General features: G+C 37.9%; 1 protein-coding gene across 1 annotated transcript in view; it reads right to left on the bottom strand.

The window, feature by feature from the left end:
* COL19A1 (collagen type XIX alpha 1 chain) overlaps nucleotides 1-27,830 on the bottom strand; it is a 186,104-nt gene that overhangs the window by 117,232 nt on the left and 41,042 nt on the right. The window contains exons 9-11 of the mRNA XM_065632140.1: nucleotides 25,312-25,365; nucleotides 9,970-10,023; nucleotides 5,420-5,464 (exon numbers count right to left, since the gene is read on the bottom strand). Coding sequence (XP_065488212.1) covers nucleotides 5,420-5,464; nucleotides 9,970-10,023; nucleotides 25,312-25,365 — 153 coding nt within the window. The remainder of the gene's footprint in view (nucleotides 1-5,419; nucleotides 5,465-9,969; nucleotides 10,024-25,311; nucleotides 25,366-27,830) is intronic.

Below are 27,830 nucleotides of genomic sequence, written 5' to 3'. Positions count from 1 at the left end.
AGTTCACATTTACATCCAGCTGGTAAAGCACTCCATCTTGACTGCACAAAATAAGATTTAAAGGTCAAGAAGATCTTTCCCCTACTCCAGTAAAGCATCTGCAATGATGGTTAGAAAAGGTAATGAGCCATATTTTCAGCACAGTGACACTGACTCCACCACCATCCAAGCAAACTAGGGAGCTGGACCCTGAGTCTCTAATGCAAACCAGACATTCTTCATTACTCCCAAATACATGCAGACTGACAGGTCTGTACATGCAGTGGTCACAGTTACATCAAGATTTGCAGCTTACTGAATTTACTCTTCTAATCTTATGTTCAGACTGAAGCTTTGCTAGTAGAACCTATAGCTGACAAATAGAAGTGCTGTACTAATACACAGGAGGGTTACTAACTGCTTCTCTTAATAGCCATTTTCCAGTATTTTTAATAATAGACCTTTGAGGTTCATGACTATCTTCTATCCATGATAATAGCTTCTATTTTTCAAGTAGATTGGAAACTTCCTCGGTACTTGAGCTGTCTCAGGTGAAATGGTTTCATTACTGAGATTTGTAACACAGACATCAAAACATTAGACAGACTAAATAATGACTAACTTCAACTAGCATCTTAGAAGGGAAACATGGTTCCTTCTTCATTTACTTATTCTTACTTAAGAAAGGCATATTGAAGACCGTGAAATAAAAGACTACATCTGGGGACACACTGGAAGTTTATAGCCTTGCATGTTCTGAATGGATGGAAGATAGAGCAGTATTTTATTAGGTGTGACAGGACGAAGTAGAAAATGTTGAACCTTCAGGAAATCTTAACACTAAGATCTATTAGGAATTTTCTTCTAAAGAAAACAGAGGAAGCCCTAGTTCCTGGGATAATTCAAATTGTACTTCACAAAATAGTAAATATATACAAAGAACATCCTGCATTTAGAAGAAAATGAAGCAGATGACAATTTTTTCTACATTTAGGCTGGACAGGCCCCAGACTCTTTCTCTCTTCTCACATGTATACACAGGCAAAAGCACAATCAAAACATACAAAAAATTAAAAGGATGAAACACTGGAAGTAATGAATGACTATCAATATGGTTTTACTCTCAAAGTTTCCGTTAGTCAAATACATGTAACTTTTTTATTTATATCACTTTAATGAGAAACATCAATCAAAGAATTACAGTAAAATAATAACTTTACCAAAGATCAAGTGTTCACAAGTGCATATCACAGCACACATACTACTACATAGCTCAGCTGCAATGACATCCACTTTTAAAATCCTCTGTTTCAAGTATGAGATGGGAGAAGAACAGACTTTAATGAAGGAAATCAACCAGTCAAGGAAAACTCTAATTAAAGAGTCTCTCTCCAGAGCACAGCCATTCTCTTACTTTATCAATCACAGCTTCTGAGATACCAACTAGGACTGTGATACAGTCTGTAGAACAGTATACTTTACTTGCCTCTCTGAGTTGAAACAGGAACAGACATTTTATACTAGTATTTTAAAGCAGTTAAGCGAGGCAAGAAATTCCAGTTTCCCATCTCCGTGAAATCACTATTATCTATTAGTGACAATCCAGTCATGTTTGCTTGGTTATAATTAACATGTAAATTTGCTGGCTTTTCTATTACCACTATTCCAAATAAAATATAGATTTGTTCCACACATGCTGCCAAACAATAATGAAATTTGTATGGTGTTCAGGTTCCATGTGTCCCACAAAACTGAATTCTCAGTGCTCTAGCTCGATAACAGAAAGAACTATATGTCTGAAGTATACTATAACGAATAAGTATTCTAACCAAGAAGGCAGACAAGATGACAGAAAAATGGGGAACCTGGGTAAAGAGTACTAACTGGAGCGACCAAAAGAAGCAAGAGCCAGGAAAAAAAAGAGAATGAATTATAGATTTCACAAGGGAAAAGGGCATCCTAGAGGTTATTTTTCTGATTAACTAGCAGCATTTGGGCTAATTCCAACTCCCAAGCGACGCACATATCTAAGTAAATACTATTTGATTGATTTTTTTTCCCCGCAGGTCAGATGTATTCTCCCCTACATGTAGTTCCTACACCTGCAGCTTCTGCGTTGGATCCCATTTTTTTGAGGCTCCATCTTGGATCTGCCAAGAATATTCTGGATTTTAAAGCTTTCCTCTAGTTATTACCAATCCCTCCTGACTTCCTATCACCATAAAATGTAATATGCATACTTTCTATCCTATACTGTAAAATTATGATTCTGAACAGTATTAGAATGAGGACAGAACCACATGATATATTCTGCCTTCCTGGCAGCAAACCAATTAAAACTGATCTCAGTGTATGCTTTTTCATTATCCTATAGAAGGGTAGACGGATGTTTTTGTTGCAGCTGTGAGACTACCATATAAGAGAATGTCATTATCTAGGTGACACAAAGAAGACAGAATACAAAAGAGAATAAAACCAAATTTACAGCGAGAGTATATTTTCTGTGGAGAGAAACCTTGCAGCGTAACACCTGCACAGACAGTCTGTAGCTTTCCTCACCACTACTGGCTTCTGTAAGAGAGAACCAAGTTCAACCAAGACCAAAAAAAGAAAACAGAGGAAGGCAGAACGAGACTTCTGGATTCCTCAAAGAGAATCAAGTGTGGCAAAGAAACTTTTAAACACCGTAAAAGAATCTCCCTCAATAGCTTAAATTATAGATGTCTCCTGTATCTTTAATTCAAATACAATCACTCACTTTTGCCGCGGTTGCCTACATCTCCCTGATGTCCCCAGAGCTTGCTCTGCCAATGTAGAACACAAAAGAATAAAAGCCAAAGCCCTAGTTTGATTTGGTGAACTGAGAGGTAGAAGGCTGAGTTGGTTTCAAGTATTCAATCCTACGGAATGTTATGGTCACCAAACCAAAAATACAGGATTGTTCATTTTAATGCACTGCTGCAAGGAGTTTGAAATCGAAAATATCCCATGTTTAGGCAGCTGTGTCTCACTCTAGGTGATATGCAAAATACAGTGGGCAAACACTATCTTGTTCTTTCATATATAAGACGGTAGAGGTTTTTTGTATTCTAGGCTTTTTAGTCATGTTTGTTATGCACAAATTAGTTCAAGTATTTTATTTTGTGATGGTATGTTAAAATGCAAAGGTGTTGACACATTTTTAATACCGGAGTTCATTTACTGGAAATTCAGCACTGTGTTCTTCAATAATTATTTGAATTAAGGCTAAATTGAGTAACTGTTCAAGTCCAAGATGAGACTTACTTCCCATAATCTTAAAACACACTCTTTCCTGACAAATCATGACATGTAACTTCTGATGAGACTGTCCCAAAATTTTTGAGTGATCACTGGTAACCATAGAACATTCCACTCCTACATTTCCTTTTATTTGAAGGACAGCTGAATACATTTTTAATAGTTACACTAGAAACACTTTTAAATGAGATCTTTCAATTAACTTCCGAAGTTCCAAGACAAAAAGAAAAAAAAATTGTCTAAATGTGCTGACTCGGCCTCCACATCAGAAAAATGTGGATACCAGTGGTTGGGTCATTTTACCTCTGCCTTAAAATAAGGGAAATTAAGCAAAGAAAATGGCAGCAACAGCTGGAACCATGTGCCTGTGCCCCAAACACAATTTACTCATAAAACTCAAGGAAAGTACACCACAGCTGCAGAGCAATTATGGAAAAAAAAAATCCACAGGCCCTTCAGAACTGATAAATAATGATGCCACCAAGGAAATAAGATCTGTCAGTGAAGTTAGAAACACTCAGTCTTAACAAGTGCTTTTTTTGGAGGCTGAATCTTCACATTATAAACGTTAGTTGCTATGGATGCTGGTTTTTACTTGTGATACGTTTTCCTTCCTGGTTACTGGAATACCTCTCTCTAAAAAAACCTTCACAATTTTAAAAAAGCTTAAATTCTGTTAATCCATAACACGCTTTTTTAAAAATACGAACGCTGGAAAGCAAGCTGACACTTCTGAAGAGATATACTGGGTGAGTGAATATACTCATACCTACAGCAGCCTAACTCACAAATATATTGCACTTTTTAAAATTCAGAAGCTGCCACCTACTCTCCATTTTCCTCACTCTGAATACTGCCAGAATAGCAGTATCGGGCATTCTTCATCTTCATGATATATAAATTCAGCAGAAATGCTTTTCTGCACCTTTTTTCAGACATGAGCTGAAGCATAGAGAAACCATCTATGATCCAAGAAAAGACTCTTAATTCAGGCTGCCTAATCTGAATCAGCCAAAACTAGTGAAAAAGCAGTAACCAGGCAGTAACATGGTTAGGAGCTGAAGTTTCAACCATCAACTATCACCACTGTTACTCTAAATCCTGTTAGGCAAGCTATGAACAAGGTCATCCTTCCTCTTGTCCCTCAACACAGACTTGCCTTTGATGACTTCTGAAGACCTACTTGTCTGAAGCCTCTCAAGAACATTAGGTTGCATCATCTAGAGACACCCAGGCTGGCATTCTGTCAGCCTAGACAGCCTTCCACAGGGTCAGTTTAGTTCCCATTTTAATGCACCAGCTTTTGAACTATTTCTGGCCACTGAAGAGCACCTGCAGTTGGGAAAAACTGCTTCGAGCTCCATTTCCAATATCCACTGGTAAAGAACAATGAAAGGATTTTCCTGGAATTTACACTCAGAAATATTTTATGGCTGTTGGGAGAATAAGAATGTCCTTAGGGCAACACGTGAGTCCATCAGACAAAGGGACGGAACTTCCAGTCTGAGGAGGAGGTAAATGCACCTGCATTCAGCTTGGCCACTGGCAGGCAATTCACTCAGCGTCAGATGTGTGCAGGAGACAAAACTTATGTTAACTACTGTGTAGATACAGAGAAGTACATAAATGAAAATTAACCTTTTAAAATTAGCAGTCAGTTATGCTGTAACACATGTTAAATTTTGCTATTGCAGTTCATGTATGCTCTTAGGAAAAAACTGTGTAAAACATTTAGTAGCTATGATCAACACAGTAAGTTTCTATAAAAGTGCATTTGAAATGCAAAGAAGCAATAATGATGTACTATGAATATCTACAGATCATCTCATCATACATTTTGTATTGTATAAATAAACATTTACTAGTTACCATAGAAATAAGATAGCAATAGACACTACTGGAGTACAGAGGTTACAGTTCTGTTAGACTTCACTGTTAAATATTGCCTTAAAAAAAAAAAGTGTTTCTAAAAGAAGCACTGATGGCATTGGTTGACACAAATAAAAACCTCCTTCTTAAGCATTTCAGGAATGATTTACGTAGCAAAACCATACGAATTTTACTTGTGAAAGAGTTAAGGAAGACCTTCAGAACAAAGCTCTACTTGGTTTGCCATGTATCAAAACATTAAACTGAAAATAGCACGGACAGAATAACTTGCCTTTTCACCTTCTTCACCTTTACTACCCGCAAAGCCACGTTCACCCTGGAATACAAAACAATAATATAAAAATCTCAAACATAAAAATTCTTCAAATAATTGCATTATTTGAAATAGTTTTATTGCACTGAATTTTCAGTATGAGATTAAAACAGAAGAAATAATTTCGATACTGATTGTCTCTCATTCAAAAAGGTGTGAAACCTCTATGAAAAAAATGACATGGCTTTCCACAGTTTTGCCGATTAACAGTAGTCAATCATTTTTGCATTCAGCCTAAGGGATCTCCTTGCTTTAAAAATTCTGAACTATTCATTGATGTTAAACCCACTTATTACAGTCTGCTATTCTTCTGCAGAGCCAGTTTTAATACATTTATTCCTATTAATACCTTCATTTTAATTTTTCAATATGACTAGTCAGCTGTGAAGGTCTCCAAAACCCAGAACAACTGAGAAAAACATACAGATAAAATTTACTGAAAGAAAACTTATTCCTTTCACTTTGAAAATGACATCCAACTTAGCCAAGTATTAAAAATGACAACAACAAAACCCCCAAAAAACCAACACCAAAAAATAAACAAAACACCAACCAATCCCCAAAACACAGAAGGGGTGAGTTTTGAAATATTAATTCAAGCTTAGCATATTTGAGCAGGTTGAATTCTTTATTAGATGATCTTTTTTTTTTTTTAAAAGACCTGATATAATGCTTTGCCAGCTCCAATTTGATATCTTTTAGCTCAGAAAAAAATCTTAATGTACAATCTTACTACGTTAGTCTTTGTCAAATAGTCAGCAGCCTGGCTATATTATAAGAATAACACCTGGTTTATATCTTTGTTAATGTATACTTGTATGTTTTGTGAGATGTCCAGCAGACATACAACCAAAAATAGATACTTGTAGCACAAAAACTACCTAATAAAAAAACCCCAAATCTTCTTTTTCTCCCTCCGATCACCTAGCAGGAGACAGTTTGCTTGTCTTTGCCACTCTTTAGAATTCAGTCTCACTGCCTCAGTACAACGCACATGATTTTTACAGATCTGAAGATGAAGAGACTAGAAAATAGCATATGCTATTTTATAAATTAGTTTCAAAAAATTAGAATGAGCAATGTCTAAACATTCTTCCACCCTTCAGAGAGCATCATTTCCTTATACAGAAGTCTAAGGTTTAGGTGAGGTTAACTAGAACAGCAGGCAACAACTTGCAAAATTTCTAGCAGCATTTGGTCAAATCTTTCAACTACAACAGCATCGTGTTAGTTCACACCTAGAAATTAAATTCAAAGCTTTGGAAATGTGCAGATGGATAGATTATCAAATAGTTCTGGACTTTCCATCAACCACCTACAGTGGCTGCTTTTTTGTTGTTGTTTTGGCTGGCGTGGCTCATGCAATCAACAGCATAGATATCAATTTTAGAATCATGCCCAGGAGCAAGCATGCAAAATGGGATCTAGTGAAATAACTTTCCATACGTCCTCACCTAAAGATGAGTGGTTAATTGCTGAAATAATTTCTGAATGTATGCAACTTCTGTTCTGCTCATCTAATTTCCCTATCTGATGAAAGTTTGGACCAGATGATCTTCCGAGGTCCCTTCCAACATAGGTTGTTCTATGACTCCAGTTCCTCTCCAACTGTTGGACATACAACAGGGCTAATGCCTATTCACTTTTGACAAACTTCTAGAAGTAGAGTGTTTTCATCATTTAACTTTCCCATTTCTGAGACTGTCTATCCTGTCCTTACTCAATTCCAAATTCATTATATAGAAATCATTCTTAAGAGTAAAAATTTGTCTGGTTGTAGATTGTACACCTCTGACAAGAGTCTTGCTCTGCCTTCTCTGCAGCTTCCCAGTACTTACAGATAGCAGTGAGTCTGCATACAACCCTCCCTAGTGGGGGAACCCCACTTGTGACCGGCCGCCAACTGGATTTAACCCCACAACTCTTTGGGCCCAGCCATCCAGCCATTTTTTAACCCAGCGAAGAGTGCGCCCATCCAAGCCACGAGCAGCCGTTTTCTCCAGGAGAATGCCGCGGGAAACAGTGGTTGGTCAGGCATGATTTGCCCTCGGTGAATCCATACTGGCTGTTGCCTTCTGGTCCCTCCTGTGTTTAGAAGTACCTTCTGGGATTTGCTATATAATTTTTCCAGGAACAGAGGAGAGGTTGACTGGCCTGCAGTTCTCTGGATCTTTCTTGAAGATGAATGTGATGTTTTCCTGTTTTCAGTAATCAGAGACCTCCTCTAGTCATTGTGATCTTATGATAATGACAAAGGGCAGCCTTGCAGCGACACCAGCCAGCTCCCTCGGCACCCCTGGGGTGCATACTGCTTGGGATCTCAGGAATGTCCAGTTAGTTTAAGTGCTGCTTAACACCCTCCTCCCCTTCAGTGGGCAACGGTTCATTCTCACACACTCTGCTAGGAGGCTTAAGTAACCTGGAGGCCTGAGGGCAAAGTTTATTAGTGAAAACCAAGGCTAAAAAGGCATTGAGTACTCTTGGCCTTTTCCATGTCCCTCATCCCATTAAGCAGTGTGTCAAAATTTTCTTCAGCCTTGTTTTTGCTATGGATGCACTTAACAGAAGCCCTTCATGCTGCCCTTCAAATCCCTCATTAGTTTCAGTTCTAAATTAGTTTTTGGTTTCCTAACTCCATTGCAGCATGCTTTGGCAATGTTTCTATATTCCTACTGGGTAGCTCACCCTGGCTTCCACTGTTTACTTCCTTTTTGTGCCTGAGCTCAGACAGGAGGTCCCTGTTCATCCATGCTGGCCTTCTGCCATTCTCACTCAACTCCTTGCACAGAGTGGACTGCTCTTGGCCTTTTAGGAAGCCGTCCTTGAAGATCAACCAGCTGGGCTCCTTAGGCCTGCAGGACAGTCTTGATCACTCCTTGGCCTCCTCTTTGCCTGACTCAACAAACTTACCTCCTTGAAACTCTCCTCAAAGATCTCGGTTTCTAGGTCCCTGAACATACATTAGCTCCCTGCTAGACCCTGCCTGGTTTCTCCACATCTCTTGAAGAAGTGAGGGTGGAAGCCCCCCTAGACATGACACAACACACCAGATACAGTACCACCAAGCAAAGGGGGGAAAATACTTTCCCCTGATCTGCCAGCTACAGTTTTACTAACATAGTCTAACATGTGGTTCACCTTATTCCCAATAGAAGACCACTGTAAGCTTATATCCAGACTCATGTCCACCTCTAGGTCCTTTTCAGTAATGCTGCTGCTCAACCAGTCAGTTCTCTGCCTGTACCAATGTATAGAGGATTAACCCTTCTATTTTTTTCCAGAAACACATTCTAAGTGTCCAGATTTTTTGCACATATTTGAATTTAAAAAAAGAAATTATTTCCAAATAGAGAAAATAAGAAATACAATCAATATAAGGTATATAGAGAGAAGTTTAGGTAATTTCCACTTGACAGCATAAAAAATATAACAATACTAGCCACTGGTAAGTTACTTCAAAGAATTCTCATGCTACAGAAATAAAAACTTGAAAGCTGCAAAATCACACATTGATGACTGACTTAAATTCTCCTTTCTGTGGTATAATTCTCATATTAGGTTAGGAAAAACACACGAACAATCACTGATAACTCACTGCAGGATTGCTGATATGATTTTCAGAATTTTAAATACACCTACAGTACAATACAATGAGATCTTGGCTTTGAACATATGAATTGATAGAGTATGGTAAGCATGTTGCAGGACTCAATGATAGCTTCCTCATCTGCAGAAAATAAATTCTTTCCATCCCTTCTTACTATATTAAAGTATCTGCCCTAAAGATATACAAATCAGACCTTTACATCAAGGTCATGCTGCAGAACACTTACTTGAAATTTTAATATTTACTATTTTTTTTTCTGTGTAGTCCCCTAATTTTTGGAACCAGCAGAACTATTTTCCTGAGAATTTTCCAAAAGGAATTAGGTGGACAGACACATATGACACTAAGATTTCATTCCAAATAATTACCGTTAAACACAGCTGCAAATCAACAGAAAACAAAATCTGATAATGAAAAGAATAAAGCAACTTTAGCAAATAGTATCAACAAGGTCTATAATACAGACGTCACTTTCTGCAAGTTCTGGCCTTCCTACAATATTCCACCTCTGGAGAAGAGCAAAAGATCAAAATGGAAGAGTAGAAGAAGCAGTGTTATCCCTCTTCTCATTTTGCTGAGATCACAAGACTCTCAAATTTCCAGTTTTTGAATCTGCTATGTTGTGGCTGGAAAGACCTGCACAGTTCTGAGATTAGGCAACTTCTCTCAATGCAAAGTGATACTGACAGGCAGGTTTGTGCCACTGCACCATGCACCCTTTCTCTTTTGAAACAGGAGCTGATACTGAAGTTCCTCTGTCACATTATACAACTCATTACCTGGATATGTAATTCAAATACGATTTATATAGATATGGGACAGCTGGCAAAAAGGATGTTGAGAGTGAAAATGAATAAAATGAGACTGTTGGTTTCTGCCTTTTTTTTTTTTTTTTTTTTACCTTGGAACCAGTAAGACCAGGTATGCCAGGAGCACCTACTAAGCCAGCTTCCCCCTGAAACAAAATATACATAGCCATCATTTTACAGACCTAACTTATGACTGAGCTAAATAAAGAGAAAAAGACATTTATTACTTCTCATTCCTTTTCTACAGAACAGCTGAACTGATTTCTAGGGTCATTTATGTCTGTTGACTTGTATTTGATTAAAATACATTTCACTTTCAAAATAGCAGGCAATTAACAATTACAGGTTATCTAATTATGAACAGATATAGCAGTAGATTGCTTCTGACAACTGGACAACAAAAAAATATTACAGAGTTTGGATGATGTGAAAATATTTCTTAAGCTTTATTTCAGTCCCTGATTCAGAAAACAAAACTTCACAAGACACTTAAATACTACCCAAGTACCTAAAATCCCAAAAAAGATGCCACAGCTTCCACTCTCTTCCTGATACCTATGAGGTGCTTGAGGCCAACGGTTAAATCGTGAAGTCCCACAGGAGTTGTACCCATGAAGCGGATTGTTGGTTTCCAGGTTCTGCTCACTCCAAGGGGAGTTTCAGATCTTTCCCCTTCTCTAGGGGAGTGCCCACCCTCCCAAGCTGGAGGAAATGCAAATTTTGATGCTGTGCAACCAGGCAGACAATAATCTGTTTCTCCTGCTTCCTAAGTGAATGTTCTGTTCACGTTGTTACATTACTGCCCCCTCTAACCCATTTTCTAAAATAGCAAAATAAGTCAGCTGTACAGCTGACTATTAGCCACCTTCTGTCCCCCAAATGACTGCTCATGAAAATTAAGAATCTGATTTGGGTTCATAAATTCTATTCAAGAAACCAGATGCTTAAAAGTTATGCTGAGCAACGGAGCATAAGTACAAACAAGCACCTTGTTAATCGAAAATGTTTTTAAAAGGTAACTATCCAAGCTAAGTAACATGTTAAACTTCATCTTCAATATCTGAACAGGGACCAGTTGAGCAAAAGAAAAAAAATAAATCAATAGCTCTGAGTTGAAAGCTACAGACAGTGTAATTCTGCGTTCAATATAGGGCTTTCCAAGGAAAAGATACAGTTAAAAACCTAGTAACATCTCATTTAGAATTAAAATATAAACTATTGCAGCAGTTTTCTTTTGCATTCCTTCTTAGGAAAGCTTGTTAAACAGCGACAGACCTAGTGAGAACCAGGCTCTGCCACTCAAAGCTGAGAACCACCCTCCAATTACAGATTCATGAAATATGCCACTGTGAAGTACATTAATTTTGGTCTCAATAAATCTAAAGTTACTGAGCTAAGTTCTGTTAGAAGAATTCATCCGTGCTCATATGACTTCAAGTAGGAGCTTAGAAGACTTATTAAAGGAATGTAAAATCAAATGCTTTCTCCATTCCATTCATGGGTCTTAATTCCTTGACAGAAGTTTGTCCTAGTAACTCGCACACCATCCAACTCAGTTTTCTAGCCAAGCCAGAATTCAGTAACAAAAGAAAGTTTTGAAAGTTCACTCATTTGATTCCAAGCCAAGAAGAAGACAAATGTCTCACAGACACAAAAAAAGAACAGAGACAAAGGAAAAGCTCCAATCTCTCTTAAGAACAGAAAGAGCCAACAAAAGAACAATTACTCATCAAAATGTTACAAGTAATTAAGCAAATAAATACAAAGCACTCATGATATACAACAATTAAAATATAGCTTAAAATAGTTTGTTAAAAATGGCATTTTTCTAACTTCACTCGTGGCACAGTTTCCAACATCTTCCTTCCAACTCCCTTGTGTAAAAATAGATGCTAGCATGCAAGGGAAATATTCTAATTAATCAACAGCCCTTCACTTTCTCCAAATTTACAGCATGAATTCAGAAAAATTCTTCATAGTCTAATAGTTACCAGATAATAATATTTCATCTTCCCTGCTATATTGGATCACTGTAAGCTAGAAAAAAACCAACCAATCAAACAAAAAAACCCCAGCTCACTGTTGTTTTGTTTTGTGTTTTGGTTTTTTTTTGTGGAGACAAGCCATAGATGTTTTGTCTTGCACTGTTTAATCAGTGTTATACAAATGATTATCTCTTCAACACAACAATGCAAAAATAATCTCCTACATCAATAGTGATCTTATTAAATCTAAAATGATCAATGTTGCGGTTACTTTAACTATTTTGGAAACATGCAGTGTATTTATAATAATAGTTCTTAATGTATTTATCATTTATTGATTTTGCAGCTTGTAATCTAATCTAATTTCATAGGGTGCTGCAGCGCAGTTTATAGGTAAAGATTTTCAAGATGGAGTAAGATGCTTTGGATCTGTGAACTAGCAACTTTCTTAGAATGTATTAACTTTTATACCTTGACTTCTACATTTAGCTTTTTCCCCCCCTAAATAAGAGACTTTCACATTAAAAAAGATTAAAAAAAATAAAAGGAGATGCTATCTTAACATACCAGTATGTATGTGCATTGGTTACTTGTACTACCAAACGATATGGTGCCAAAAATGAATTAGGCATCACATTATCTAATCATTCAAAAAAAGAGTTGAGGGAAACTTGCATCAATCACCTGGAATGTGTTTATGATTTATAATGGCAAATACTGGAACTTTGTGAGATTCTCTTCGAGGTTGGGAGCATTTACTGTAAAATACTTAAGCATTTTGCAGATGATTCTGCAAAATTAAACCACAAAACAAAACAAAAAAAAACCCCCAAACCAAACAACAAAAAAAAAAACCCCAAACCCCCAAAACAATAAAAGTAAAACACCCCCCACACATACAAAAACAAACAAACAGATACAAAACCACCAAGGAGCAGTCAGATGCTTCTCCATTCTCAATATGTAAACCAAACATTTTTATTTTTAAATTTACTGGGGCACTGCCACGAGCTTGATTTACAGAATAGGCTTGCTACTCCAGGGTTACTAGCAAGGAAACTCATCTTAATACAAGTAAAATCAGCACAGTCAAACACTACTTACTGTTTTGATAATTTATGGATATGTGCCTTCCATTACCCTGAGTATGCCAGACCCTTGGAATAATCTAATAGCCCGGTGTTTTAAAATGAGGACAACTATTTTTAGCATTGCAGAAATGGAGTGGAATGTTCAACAATGTACTGTCAGAGGGCTGGAGCAGCCTCCTCCCCCATGGAGCACGTACAAGCCAGTCCAGGGCCACCAGCAGGGGCATAGCTTTGCCTTTAATGTGTAAAAATCCCACACCAATTATAGCCCATTATATGACACCTTCCTTAGCCTACTGGAATATTTCCTTGTTTCTTTAAACAGGCTCCTGTTAATGGCTAGGATCACCTGGTAGAATATTAATTACATAAAAATACATTCAGGTGATATTTACTAAGACTTGCCCCATGAATCTCCTGGATTAGTCATGTCAGGAAGTTTCTGCTAAATATTATGACAGGTTGGTTTCACTGCATCTACTGATCCTTCTGCTCACACTCGGTTACTGCTGAACTACCAGCACCCAGCACTGGCTGAGCCCTTGCTCGGTGCTGGCCTTGATGCAAACTTGATCCGTGTGAGCAACAGAAGATCCTCCCTTAAAATAACCTCATGATGAAAGGCTTGCGATGGGTCAATAGTTTGTTTCCTTTGCTCTGTCCTGCTTCCAGAGCAGCCCCAGCAGACCAGGTATGCCAGGGTTTGGCCAAGGGGGTGAGGGCTGGTCAGAAGACTCTTCTGTCCTAGAGATCAGGGCTCCTCTGGCTTTTTAAAGTAGCTGCTCAAGAGAAAGGCAAATGAGAACAGCCCTACTGTTCTCATCTACACTTCATAACATAATCTGAGTTCAGTAGGCATCGTTTTTTCCTCATTTGCAACCCTTCCTGATACCCGTCTTTGAGATAAGTCTGTCTATTCAGGCACCTAGATATTAATAGATTCCAAATTAACAGCTTTATCCAAATTAAATGACACGTGAAAATTTAGCTTTCAGTGTTTTGCATACAAACTAATTAATCAGCAGCCAGAGGCAGCTCAGAGCTTCAGAAAACATGGCCACAGGGCTCCTTACTCCAGATTGTGCTCTCTTTAGTTGGCATTGTCTCCTTTTTTTTTTGCTATTAGTCTTTAAAAGCATGCAACTCCCACAATTTCTATATTCAAATACATAAATCATACATCTTTCACAAATAAAGTGCATAATTCAAAAATTTGTTTCTATATTTTGCTCCCACAAATTATTTTCACACAAGATGAGAAGTCAGAGAAGCTGTTCTGAAAAATCAGAGATCACTCCATTTATTTTCATCAATAACTACAGGCCGGCATACCATTTTTTTTTTTTTCTTTCCAAAATGGATAATGAACTGACTAAAGCCTTTATGATATATGTCAGGGAGTGGTTTTTATACCATTCAAAAAATTATCAGCAGAGGCTCTGCTGTGAGGAGGTGTTCTTTCTGCATTTGGCAAATACACGTGGCATCCACCACTATCACACATCCTTGAAGAAGTGACAACTGCCTTCTTCTTGACCTTCTCCATCACGAAGTGACATCTCAGTCCAGAAGGCACGTTTCCAGTCACAACTCTTAAATGCCACTGATTTCAAACAGAACAGAAGGGGACTGCAAGGAACTGAACAGCAAACAGAGGTGAAAAATGAAGGCAGAATGAATTATCGGCACATAATCAAAACCTTGGGTAGTTCGGGTTTAGTTTCTCAGTTGCAAGAGGAAACTCATTAGCTTCTGTGGAGCCCTCAGGGGCTGTAATGATGGAGCTTTGAGCACTTTCCACTTTAAGCAAGTGGAAACTTCTAGGCAGTGCAGAAAAACAGTGGAACAGGACAGCTTCTCCTTGTTTTGTCTCACTGTGTCCTAGAGCCTGAACGGCCTTTACAGTTTTTTCCTCTGCTTTTCAGACCGAGTCAACTAACAGCTTTTTTAATGGTCCACCACCCAGTTATATCCCTTAGGTAAGAAGGGTAAGAAGCACACTCTATCTTACTACATAGAAGTGGATAATGTTTGTTTGTTTGTTTGGGGATTTTTGTATTGTGCAGTGCAGACATGAATTGAACATGGGCTTGAAAACAATCCCGTTCAGTTGACCTGCAACACCATCCACAGAGCATAAGTAAAATGCAAACAAAACCCATGAGAAGGCTTCCTGTAGAGTGCTGAGGATAAGCAAACAGGTTTCTGGCTGCAAAAGGTTCTCAAAGATTCATAATGTCTTATGGATGAACAGTTTAAAAAATTAAGTCTAGCCAATTGGATATTTCTATCATCTGAAGCAAGAGAATAGAAAAAAATTTTGAAGTTATCTTGTACTCATGGACAACTGATTGATTTTTTAACTATGTTTTTTCCCTTACAGTAGATCTGTCAAAAGATAAATTGCCTGACTTACACACCATCTATTGATTTATTGTTAATCTAACCATAATACGGCACTAAAGCAAAACTAAACCCAATTAAAGTTGCAACAGAACAGAAATTCATCGAATTGACTTTGCTAAAATAATATTTGAAATGAAATAATGTTAAGTATATGTTAAAAGGTATTATCCAATATTAATGAGTTGTTGAGGTATTTTCAAAATAATAAAATATATTATGACTATTATATTTACAATAATAATTGGAGCCCAAAGTTTGCATTAGGAAGGTAAACAGCATTGGTCAACCTCTTAGCTGTCAGAGACTATTCTTTGCTGCAGGAATTGTTATACTTATCATCCATTTCCATAACCTGATGATTCAGGAGGCAGATTCTGAGTTGGTACAAATGTCAGTTTACACTAACAAAGATTTTTCCCTCAGGCCATTAAACACTTTAAGGCTAATGCCTAACCAACACAGATATAAAATGCAAAAAAGCAGTAGCAAAACTAAGGATTTAAGGTGAAACAAAAATAAATACACTGCATATAGACTGGAATTTCTAATCTAGGAACTTACTCAGATCAGTACTTGTTCTGAAATACCATATTGTAAAGTGTGCTTGTGGAGCTGCAACCTCCTAATCAATAGCTGATATCGACTATGGGTTAATAAAGCAGTCTCCATTTACATTCAGAAGTTTAAGACTTTCTGAAGAAATGTGTCTCTTCACTTCAAAAACAATGCAGTTTGACATTTGAGGTATTTTGGAGATGGGCTAGTATTTGGATGAAGAGCACATACCAACCAGGACTCCAACAGAATGTTCCCTCCTGTGAATTCGGGATCAGCTGATCCAGTGTCAGCACAGGAGCCCCCGGGAACTGCTCCCCAAAGGTATGTCCGTAAGTTCTCATTACTATCAATTCTGAGCAGCTTTGTGGGGAACAGCGACATTTCGGCCTGCTAGAGTTGTAACTTTTCCTTTCAGCCCCTTAACCTCTCTGAGCTTCTTAGCCTAGTCCATATCCCACGTCTGGGATGCCTGAGAGAAAGAAGCTAGTCTACTACCCAAGGGACACAGGGTCTCTGCATGAGTTTTTAATCATCCTTTCACTAAAACCCAATGTTTATTTAGAGAACCAACATTACTCTGACAGCCATTTCTCCAGCTGCATTCCTTTCTCATTCTTCTAACGTTCAGCAGTACTGCCAGGACACTATATTCTACAGGCTGGATTTTCTTCTGGCTATTTCACAACACTGGCATTATAACCCTGTCACTGTGAAGAACGACACGTGTTTGTTAACAGTTCCTGAAGTCTCACCGTCTTCCACCTCATGGATTTGATACCAGACAAGAAAAATGCTCAGACTAAAGTATGAAGAAATGGGGGTGAGGGGGAGACAAACTGGCCATAGTCACTATTACATTACACATCCTCCTGGCTGAGGCTCTGAGAGTTCACATTAGTCAAAGATGATTTGTAAAAGCATCCTGATACTCTACTATTTCCACTGCTGGTTTTGCCAGCAGAGTTGCTATTTGGTGACTTTCTTACTGCAAACTAAAACAATGCTTTCTTCATTTGTAAGGGAAAATCAGAAGAGCTGCCATTCAGAACAAAAAGGGAGCATAGAGAAAGAGGTGTTAATTCTGAACAAAATGTATCAGCTAACTAGCTTCTCAGTTAAACAAAAAAAAAAAAAACAAATCAAACACCTGTCAACCAGCTGGGCTGCCTGTGTCACTGCTGAGCCATCTGCAGAAACACACCCTGTGCCAGTTGCTTTACTTAGCGTGGCCTGGGAACAAGAATCCATTAGATAGAAAGTCAACAGTGGAATTAGCAGCACTTTTTCTTTTAGTGCCCTTCCACTTACTTGTTTGACTTCTTGTGTTTCTATTTTTGGGAGCCTCATGCCAGAGCAACAGTGCTGACTGCTGATTAGACAAGACTTGGCCCAGCCTCAGCATGTCACGTTGATTTAATCGATTCAGACTTGAAACATGTAGTACGAACCTTAGGTGTTGATAAATACTGTCTAGCAGTGGGAACTAAAGTAAGAAATCATTTTCTTCAATACCTATGAATGAATTCACTATATGAACAAAAAGAAGGTTTTGTGTCCAACGACTTGGTATCTATGAACAAAACAAACAAACACACAAAATATGAAAATTGGAATGTAAAACTTACATTGTATTGAAGGGGAATAAGTATATTCATTGACATTAAAAATTCACATTTGTGCTGGATTTATTTAAATAATTATACAACTCATACAACTTACCTACCAAAAAAGGGCAAAGAAGAATTAATAGTTAATAGGTCACAAGTCACAGCAGCCAACACTACTATCTATAACCTCTGTACAATGTGTACTACATATGAATTTTCTATTGCATGAGGTTAACTTTTTTCTTTTGTAAATCTCATGTACTACTCGTAATGGAAGCTCTTAGCCATGGAGGAAACACTGTTATATATAAACTGAATAAATTACAGAAACATAAGTTATCCATTTTTAAATTATCCTAATACAGATCAATAATTCAGCAGGCCCTAAATCTTTATTTGGTGAAGTTAAATATCTAATGCCTCAAAAGAAAAAAAAAAAGAAAAACGCGTCAGACAAGCTGTACAATGGTGCAGTACAGTGAGAAAGTTCCTTCCTCCCTGATTAGTCCATCTCCTGCAACACACTGCTGCCAGCTTTTAAAATGCTAAGTCTTGCAATAATGGGTATTTTTCTCAAAGCCCTACTTTCTGATGAGATGTGAAAAGCTCAGAGTATTAGTTTCACAACCTACAGTCCCTAGCTCTCACAACTGAAGGAGAAAAAAAAAAAAAAAAAGAAAAACAAAAACCTATGGGCCACAGAAACCTCACAGAAAGAACCCAATAAATATAATTTACGAACAATTGAAGAAAAATCCTCAAGCCTTCCCCTGCCCTTTCAAAGCCCGTAAGGTCCTGACTGAGGCTTTTGAAACGTAGTTAAGAATCCCAGAGCCAGGCAGGCTCACAGCTGGAGTATTCATGAATCTCTGATTAAAGAACAAAGAGCTGCATTTAACCACTTCATTATTTAACAACCGCATTATTTTTTACTTCCACGTCCTGTAACAGGCTAACAAAGGCCTGTCCTGCATGGCAGCGTGCCACCCTCAGTTTTGCTCCCAGCAGCCCAGACCCCTGTAAAATGGCCAGTGACCTCTGGTTTCTTTGGCCACACCTCACATGACAATAGCGGCCGCTGCACGCCAGACACGTTCGGGTTCGGCTGGTTATCACAGTTTCATTGCAAATACCAGAGGGTACAACCTTCCACCCCCTGCTCTTATCTCACCAGTGTCACCCGCCTGAAGGAGCCCATGGCTTTGATGCTGAGCAATCCAGGCATTAGCGTCTGGCTCCCAAAACACATTTGCACTTTTGTTCTACTGAGACGTACTAATCTGATTTTGAGGGAAACCACAAGAGGACAGAAGACAATGCCACAACTCTCCTCAAATGGGTTAGCTGACAGATTTAAGCCTTTTTTTTTTTTTTCTCCTTAAAAAGTAGCCATTCTTTAATTAAAAATGAAGTCTCTGCTCACCAACAGCACACAACCTACAGCGCTCACTAGCACCGGTCCCTCCACAATGGAAATAACACCCCAGCAGTGTCACTGCACACAAGGTAATTTGATGCCAAGGAGCTTTCTATCGAGAACCAAACTGAACTGTTGTTGTTTAGCTTTAGAAATTGAAAAACCAGACTGCTCAACAGTTCCTGGAGTTGTGAACTGCAAAAATCACCTAATAAGGCAAAAATAAGTCAGCACAGCAGACAGCTCTCTGGAATCAAATTTATGATCAAAGGCAATTCAAAACACTTCCTTCTAACACTAAGGAGAGAGCGAGAGCAAGCAAGCAAGAATTATACATGCTGAAGCAGTGAAACAAGTTTTGGAAAACATAATGGTCTAACGTCTATTTGCCCAGTAAGATTTTTAGAAAGCATATTCATGCATCAGAGAGCTACTGAGAGCTACTGTTTTCATATTCATCCATCTCTTAAAATCAGATGTGTGTTAATTATACACAATCACTGAAAACACAAAAAGAATACAAAACTTATACCAGAATTGTTGCTGTAGTAGATGGTGTCCAACTGCCTGATTTCCAAAGGCCAGCGATTCCCAGGCTCAAGGCTTTAACGTAGTGGTAATAAAGTTTCCAACTGGAAAACCACTCTTTCTTTTTTGAGGCTAATATATTTATTTGTTTAACTATAAAAACCTAGTTTTAAAAAATCTGCACCATATTTCCTATTAAAATGTTTTGGTTTTACATTCTTAAGCCCACAGTTATCCTACTTTGAAAAGCCTTCTCATGTGAAATACTTTTTCCTACATTAGTGATTATACTTTTTATCTCTGTTGGAAGCTCGAGAGTAAAGCAGTACAATAATTTTTCAAAAGCTGCATACCTTGCATAATTTATGTTCATATCTGATCTAAAAATATTGAAATATAACTGACTGGCAATGACAGGAGCTCAGAAATCAGATGGCAAAGAATGAAAGACAGACAAACTGAGTAAGGTGGCTTTAAGTAGTACCTATCCAGCATTCCACATGCATTTTTGGAAGCTTTCTCAGAGATGCTGATGAGCTACTTCGGAAATATCCTGACCCCTATCAAGGATCTGTACAGCACATGAAATGTGGAAGGCACTATGTCCAGAGATCTTTTGAGACAGCTGCGAGGAAAAGACCGCATTAATGCAAGCTCAACACCAATGTCTCCTCAGATTCGTACATTTGCATGTGTGATTGATGCTCCAGGAGCATATGCTGAACTGACATAATAGGCCATATATCCACAGCTCTTCTGCAAAGTCAAATATGCCTTGGAAAATTCTAGACAGGGTTTCCGTGGTCTAGCTAGAGCAACGGGATCTTCATGATGACTCGATTTGATTCAGATGTATGTTTAACAAGTTTCTGGTTGTGGATTTTATGACATAGCTGGCCCTGAAGACCTGACCCTGGAGTAACTCAGTACAGAGATGGGTATTAAAATAATCTCTGAAAGCAAATTGAAGTCACACACTATACTAGCACATCATTTACAATATTTTTCAAAATTTTAAAGTAGTGTAATACATATTTAAATCATGTTGGAAAAGCCATGTTTTATATTGAGCTCCTGAATTCAATTTCTTAAAAAAACCCCAGAAAAATCTTATAATGCAGCAGTTTTCAAACTAATTTTCTGAGGTACCACTAAGGGAAAGGGGAGCTCTTCCTACCAGGCAACGCAAAGTAGGCTGTTCAGAAAGTGTTAACGTTCCATTTTGATGCAGCATGTATACCACGAACGGTATGTATATCACATTTTGGGAACCCTTTTACTAATAATTTCCTTACCTGTACCAAATATAAAGGGAACCCTATTACCAAAAGGTAATCAAATTTAACAAGAATAAAATCATCAGTATTAGGTTTCAGAGTCAGCCAAAACTGAAGACAGCACACTGATAAAGGACTTGAGAAAACTGAAGTTATAACCATCTCATACAGTTAAATGAGAAAAATGCCACTACAAACAGCTTTATAGATTCTAGCTGAGTTATATTCTAGCTCACAAAATATGTGAGTTCATGTACACTTTGTTGGGCCATCATCACAAATACATGCAAGGGAACGATCCTTTTACAGATATCTACTGCACAGTTTAATGTAAACCCAATCTCATTTTCATGACTCTTGAAGTACAAAAAGCACTCATACAGTTGGTAAAGCTCTTGAAATGTACACTCAGGTTTTTTTCTCTAGTCTGATTTAGAATATAAATCTAACTCGTGTAGTGATAAACATTGTTTTTATTCACATAAGCATTTCTTTCTCCTTTCAGTCTGTCTAAACTGTTTATTTTACTAATACACTCTGGGAACACCCATACGGTGCAGTAGCAAATGCACAGCATATTCAGTATTTCACTGCTTCTTCAGGCTTATTATGCAAAACCAGCTATTTTAAAAAGCTTACTCAATATATTTAATAATTTAGTATGTCTGTTCATAATCTATATTGCAAGAAAATTGTGTAAAAAAACTATAACAGTAAAGCTAAGCTATTTGAAATTCAAGTATTAAAAGTGAATGGTGTCACAAGTACTTCACAAAATGTAGTTTAAGAAATATAGATGCATCATCTCATCACTATGAATTGTACACCATGAACCACAAAAAAGTGATTACTATGGAGGTTAGGATAAAGGGGAACAGGAAAAAACCAGTTTTGTTTGGTAAGTTTTCTGAATTTTCTGAATTACATTTCTGTCTAAATCAGTTTTATTTTTCAGAATGTAATGACCAAGAAAGAAGAGAAAGTATTTCCATACTAAAAAAAAAAAAAAAAAAAAAGTGGAACAGCTAAGAACAGAGCCAATTAGCCAATTACTCACCTTCAGCAGCTTGAACCCTTTGAGCCTTGCTGCCATCAGCAGCAAGGGGTTGTCATATGCAGGGAGAGGAGTTGGACTCAATGACCTCGTGGGTCCCTTCCAACTCAGGACATTCTATGATTCTTTTGTCCTCAGACTCTGCTGAACACCCCCAGCAGGCCAAGGCATAACATCTCATACACATAGTGATTCTGATTTACCACCTCATTCAAGTTCTTATACCATAATTTGACATATCTTGAAGAAGGCTGAGCTGCAAATCAGTCCTGATTGCAGGAAGGGGATCACAGCAATGTATCCGTATGTTCCCGTAGCCTACAAATGAAGTGAGGTTTTTTCCAAAGAAGCACTACAGCCCTTTTATTTTTTAGACCTATAAACCCCCTAGAAGCCTACACCACTTAGATCTGCACCTATTAGCCAGGAGCACTGTTGCAAAACCACTGCAGCATTTAGTGAAAGGGAAAGTATGTTGTCAGCTATAATATGTCTTAAAAATTACAGAAGGCCAAACGTTGCATTTGAAGACAGACTGAAGATATAAAAGATACACAAGCTACTTTTCACACTTTAGATCCCTGAAAGTCAAGGACATATATAAAGTCTTACAGACTTCTCATCATTTACACAGATCTTGAAAATTAAGTATATAACGATGGAGCATTTTCCTGGGAGACTGTCCTGATAAGACAAGTCTCTCAAGTAATAAAGAATACTGGATAGGATTATTCTAACTTTAACTTTTCACTACACTGTCAGGTACATTTGAGCTAATCACTTCTACAGAAACAGGCCTTCTAACAGCCAAGTTTATCTCACTCTGAGATATGAGGCCTAAAATAGGCCAAATGAATTGATATTGTTACTTACTCATAGCGATATGAGTAAGATCTGCCACATATTAATTCTCTGAACCTTTCCTCAGGGAAAGAACTAAGAACAATGGAGTATTGCAGTGGATAGTTTTTGCATGTATCAGAAAGAGCCCCTCTGCTCTCTGAAGCCTCAAACTACATTTACATTAAAAATAACTGCATTTTTTTCTTTTTCCTATTTCTAATAAGGAACTCAGGGGCAACATCTGCATAAAAAAATACAGTGCAAAACACCCATAAATATAGGCAAACAAATATATTAATAGGATAAACAAAGAGCAGCAGCTCCTGAGAAGGCTCTCCCAGCAATGCACAGTCTGCGCCTCAGCTTCCTAAAATGTAGGAGATGCCTTTGTATATAACAGTGGTTAGAGTGTTTTTATTCCTTTACTTCATTCAGTTGTCTTTGAATTTAGGTACATTTTTAGCATCCAGAACATCCCAGAAAAAAGAGCACAAAAATAACAGATGCACACAAATTCACATAATTCGTGAGGCATCAACTGAGAGACAGAGCAGGTTAACACTGTTCACAACACCAGGAAAATAAAGTGATTTTACGTCCGGAAAGGCGTTTATTCCACACAGCACTATATCACTCTACATAGACATGACGACTCTGGCTAGCAGAAGTGGGGTAGCTGGATCTCAGTTTCTTCATCTAGCTATACACGTACAAATTATTTTTGTTTGCCTTTTTTTTTTTAAACAGCTTTTGTTTTTGCCAGTTTCAGATTCCATGGTAGTTCATCTTTAATTTAAAACAACAGTATGGCTTTTACGCAGTCTGAATTAGAAGAGTTTTAATGTTCAGGAAGAGTACAGTGTCTTGGTATTAAATACGATCTGACTGTTGAGCCTTACGTAAACTAACAGGAGCTTTGGGATTTGGCCTGACAGTGAATCTGCAAGGCGCTAAGCAAAAAAAACCCAAACAGTATTAACCATGGAAACTGTAATAATAACATGTACTGGAAAAGCAACATAGCCTGGTAATTTTAAGGAAAGATAACATCAGAAAAGGAGCTACAGAAAGACCCAAGGGAAAACACAGCTTCATTCTAGATCAATCTCATTCAATCTACAGCGTTTTACAATAACTCTTTCCGCTAATTCACTTCTGGGAGCACAGTAAAGTAAAAACTGTCTAGCTGGATCAAAACAAAGGTTTCTCTAGTCAAGTATATCACTAAAATTGTGGCAACAACAGATGCCCACAGAAAAGCATAACATAAAGACTCCTGCAGTGGGTTTCCCAGACTTCAGCGTCTTAGAGCTCAAGAACTTTCAGACAAGCAGCAGTGTCTGTCTGACACACTCCATGGATATTTATACCATCAACTTTGTAATAAATTTTCAGATCATTTAAATCCTGTGGTGGAATGTTCAAACTGTAATCACGTAATAGGAAGAACGAGCCCTTTCTATCCTTTTTGAATTTCCTATCATGATAGGCTTGATGCTCTGGTTTGCAGACTGAAAAGGAGAGTTAAATAAATAAATAAATCAATCTCTATTGATTTTTCTGTTCCATACACATAACAGCATCAGCAACAAATATCACTATTTTAACTCATCTCTTTGGTAATATTATATATCTACCTCCCACTTTTAACAAAACACAATTTGAGACAGAAACAGTAAGTAAAACATGATAGTTTCATAATTCTATATCCTGTTAATTACAGGTTTTAAACTTGACACTTGAAGTAAAACTCTACTTCTTTCAGTACTTAGAGATCTGGATAATTACAAAATAAACCAAAACCTCTGCCACTACTAAAATGTTTCATATGTGTGACATCGCAGCTTGTCAACCAATAAAGCACAACATTAAAAGCCTGAGCCTCTTGCAGCAACAGCTGTGTTTAAAAGGCATACGTATTTATGGCACTGAAAGAACGGAAACTTGAGGTACGTGATGAAAAAGAGGACTTAAATCATGAGACTAAAGATACCACTGATATTAAAGAACAAAAAAAAAAAAAAAATCAGTGAAGTGTACTAACACATGGATCTGGAGAATTTAATTCATCTATATATTAACTGGCTTCCATGTATATGCAGAAAATCCTTCAACTGTTACTATGGAACAGAAAAAAATATCACAAGAGACCAAATGATTAGAAATTCCAGCAACACACTGTTTCTTCAGTGTTAGGAGGGCTGTCTTCTATACTGCAGACTTCCTCTAACACAGGTAACTAGCTCTGAACTCAATAAACCTGTACAACTGCCTTCACACACAAACATCCTGAAATGAAGTGAAACTTCTCCTCCTGAATACACAGCTAGGCTTATGTGCTTTCTTAGCCACAGCTACTCCCAAGTTTTTGCTTAGGAGTCAGTGGTTTTTATCTCAAAGCTCTACCAAGTGGTCTCTTAAGAGCATAAGGGATCTTTTCTAGCCTTGCAGACCATAAACTGCACAGCAGAAGCAGCAGCTTCCTTTGTTTGTGTACAGCCCTCTACTTCTAGAAAAGAAACAAAAAAAGAAAAACACCACACACACACAAAACCCAAACAAACAAGCTATTTTTATCCTCCCATTTTTGCACATAGCGAGAGATAAGCCACTGACATAATGAACACTTCCCATGAATCAAATTACATATTAATATACATGAACATACCTTTTCGCCAGGAAGACCAGCAACACCATCCTGTCCTTTTGCACCCATTTCACCCTACAAAAGAAATTATTCTGTTAGAAGTTCTAAAAGACTTCTGAAGTTGACAACTACTCAGATCATACCTGATTCAACAGAAAAGCACCTCCTGCCCTGTTTTTGCCATGTTAGTAATTTAACCACTGTGGAGGAGGATGCCTTACATGTAACACTAAAATCAGACAAAAGAAATGCATTTTTAAACACCTGTAATGTCAATTAAGACCCTCAACTGATAAATACTTGCACATGCACATTTCCATAAAAAGCAGGTCTGCTGATTTTAAGGGATTTCACTGCAACAGCAGAGAGAAGTCAAGTGGGTCCATTTTCCTGAGTTAGGTGAGCTCTACACCGAGAAAGCTCAACATGTAATACAGGTTTCTTTGGTCCAAAAGTCCTGTGCCCACAGTATTTTTAAAAGACACTGTTTAAACTCAGTTCCTCCCTTCCTCCCTGCTGCTCCCTCAGAGAAACCAAACCCCAAACCTTAGGAAATCTATAAGTACATTTTAGTTTTAAGAGACAAATGGTCAACTGATCAAGAGAGATCTGGAAGATCCCTGCAGCTGCAAGTTGGATAAGAGTCTTAAAGATGATTGAAGAAAACATCAAACACAGAAAATTTGCTTAATAGTGTCAAATATAGGGGTTACAAAGTTTAAAATAAAAATCGGGTGGATGCTAGAGGAATATAATGAAAGGACTAAAACCATATCATAGTCTTCATTTAAAAAGAAAACAAAACATTAGTTTCATCTACTTGTACCAAGAAGAGAACATTCTCCAGCAAAAAGAAAGTGCTGCAGCCTTTTTTGGAGTAATCCAATTCTTCATGAAGAAAACGTCACTGGTTTGAAAAGAATTAAGTACATCAGTTTAGTCAATAAATCCACTCCACAGTAACAAATATCCATTTCTCATCATCTTCCCAAATGGGATACATACACAGTGCTGCAGTGACTTTTTTTTCTTCAATAACATACAGAAAGGGAGATGCTTAGCAGCGTAGCAGAAAGGCTTTGTCTAGGCCACAGAATGTCCATGTTGCGTTCCCCGTGCAGCCTGCGAGTGCTCCTGCACCCCCGCTTGCTGGGACTCCAGCACCTGCCCGTGCACTGGTGGTCATAGGATCTGCAGTTGTTCCAAAGTTCACAAGAGGAGCATTAGGGACAGCACAAGTGAACGGCACCCAGCAGCCTGGTCTCTTTCCTGAGAGCAAGGGGACCAGGTTGCTATCTGGGTGACTGTTCCTGCACTTTATGTGAGACTGTCCCCATGTCAAGGGCATAACCATTTTTTTAATTAAAATCACTTTAAACCTGATGGAGAGACTCAGGTTGTAATTTATGTAGTTATGCTACAAGAACATCAGCTAGGCATCCCAGAACTCAGTATAAGAATACAAACACTGTTGTAAAGCTTTTAAAACCAATCAATCACAAAACCCCCTACGAAATCCAAAAATCTGAAAGAGCTTCATAGACAGAATACTGCAGTACCCTCACCTTTTCAGCATAAACATAATACCTCTGTTCTGAAATGGAGTTATTAACCTTTCCGAAGTGAAGAAAGGAGCAGTAAGATCAGCAAGAAGTAGTACATAACAATAGCATTTGCTATATCCCAGAACAGCCATTATAAAACATTTAATCCCTGGTAAAGGAAGGATTTACTATACATGCTTTTCCTCAGCATTCCCTCTAGGCTGGCAGGCAGCAGCTGCTGTCTCAGCACATTGTACTCCAAGGTGCTTAACTCTCCGTATGCTTTACCCAGGGAACCTGTGAATGGGATCCAGGGCCCTGGATGGCAGTCTCGGTTAAGTTCTAAGCATTCAATATTTTTCTCTCTAGCCTCAAGAAACAAACAAACAAACCAACCCAAAATAAAAGAGCACCATTCCAGACGTAAGTTTAAACGGCTGCTCAGAAGTAACAATGTTCTGAAAGAGCATATAAGCCACCTCCTATGGCCTTTTTATTCAAATACTGGAATGGTTTTGTTAGCTCCATCTCAAAAGTAGACCAAATCCCCTGCCTGCAAATAGCACGAACGCACTGGCATTATGAGAGATAACCACTGGCCCCTGGTCACCTTCTCTAATCACCCACAGAGTGACTCTCTTATCTATGCACGCTCTGTTCCCTTACGCCAGTTGCCAGTATTTTGATAGATCAAAACCACTTTGTTACATTCAGTGGCGTATTTTTATGTACTGTATAGTCTAAAATTATACAGCCTGCTACATGCTAGAAAGCCTTTAGCATTTATGACTTAGTAGCCAGTTAACCAAAGTATGTTTACACTTGTTCCGCTCACTGCAGACAAACTCCCCACCTTGAAGACAATTATTTTCTACTGCAAATTAGATAATTAAGTTATACCACTATCTTGTAATTGTGATTTTAAGAACCATAATCTGAAAGATACTAGTTTTTCATGCTTTTATTCAATGAGTTTAAAGATCAGATACTATATGT

Source organism: Caloenas nicobarica, chromosome 3 (assembly GCF_036013445.1).
Source record: "Caloenas nicobarica isolate bCalNic1 chromosome 3, bCalNic1.hap1, whole genome shotgun sequence".
In the NCBI taxonomy this organism is placed as follows: domain Eukaryota; kingdom Metazoa; phylum Chordata; class Aves; order Columbiformes; family Columbidae; genus Caloenas; species Caloenas nicobarica.
Note: the sequence above shows the minus strand (reverse complement) of the source record. Positions and strands in the feature narration are given on the sequence as shown.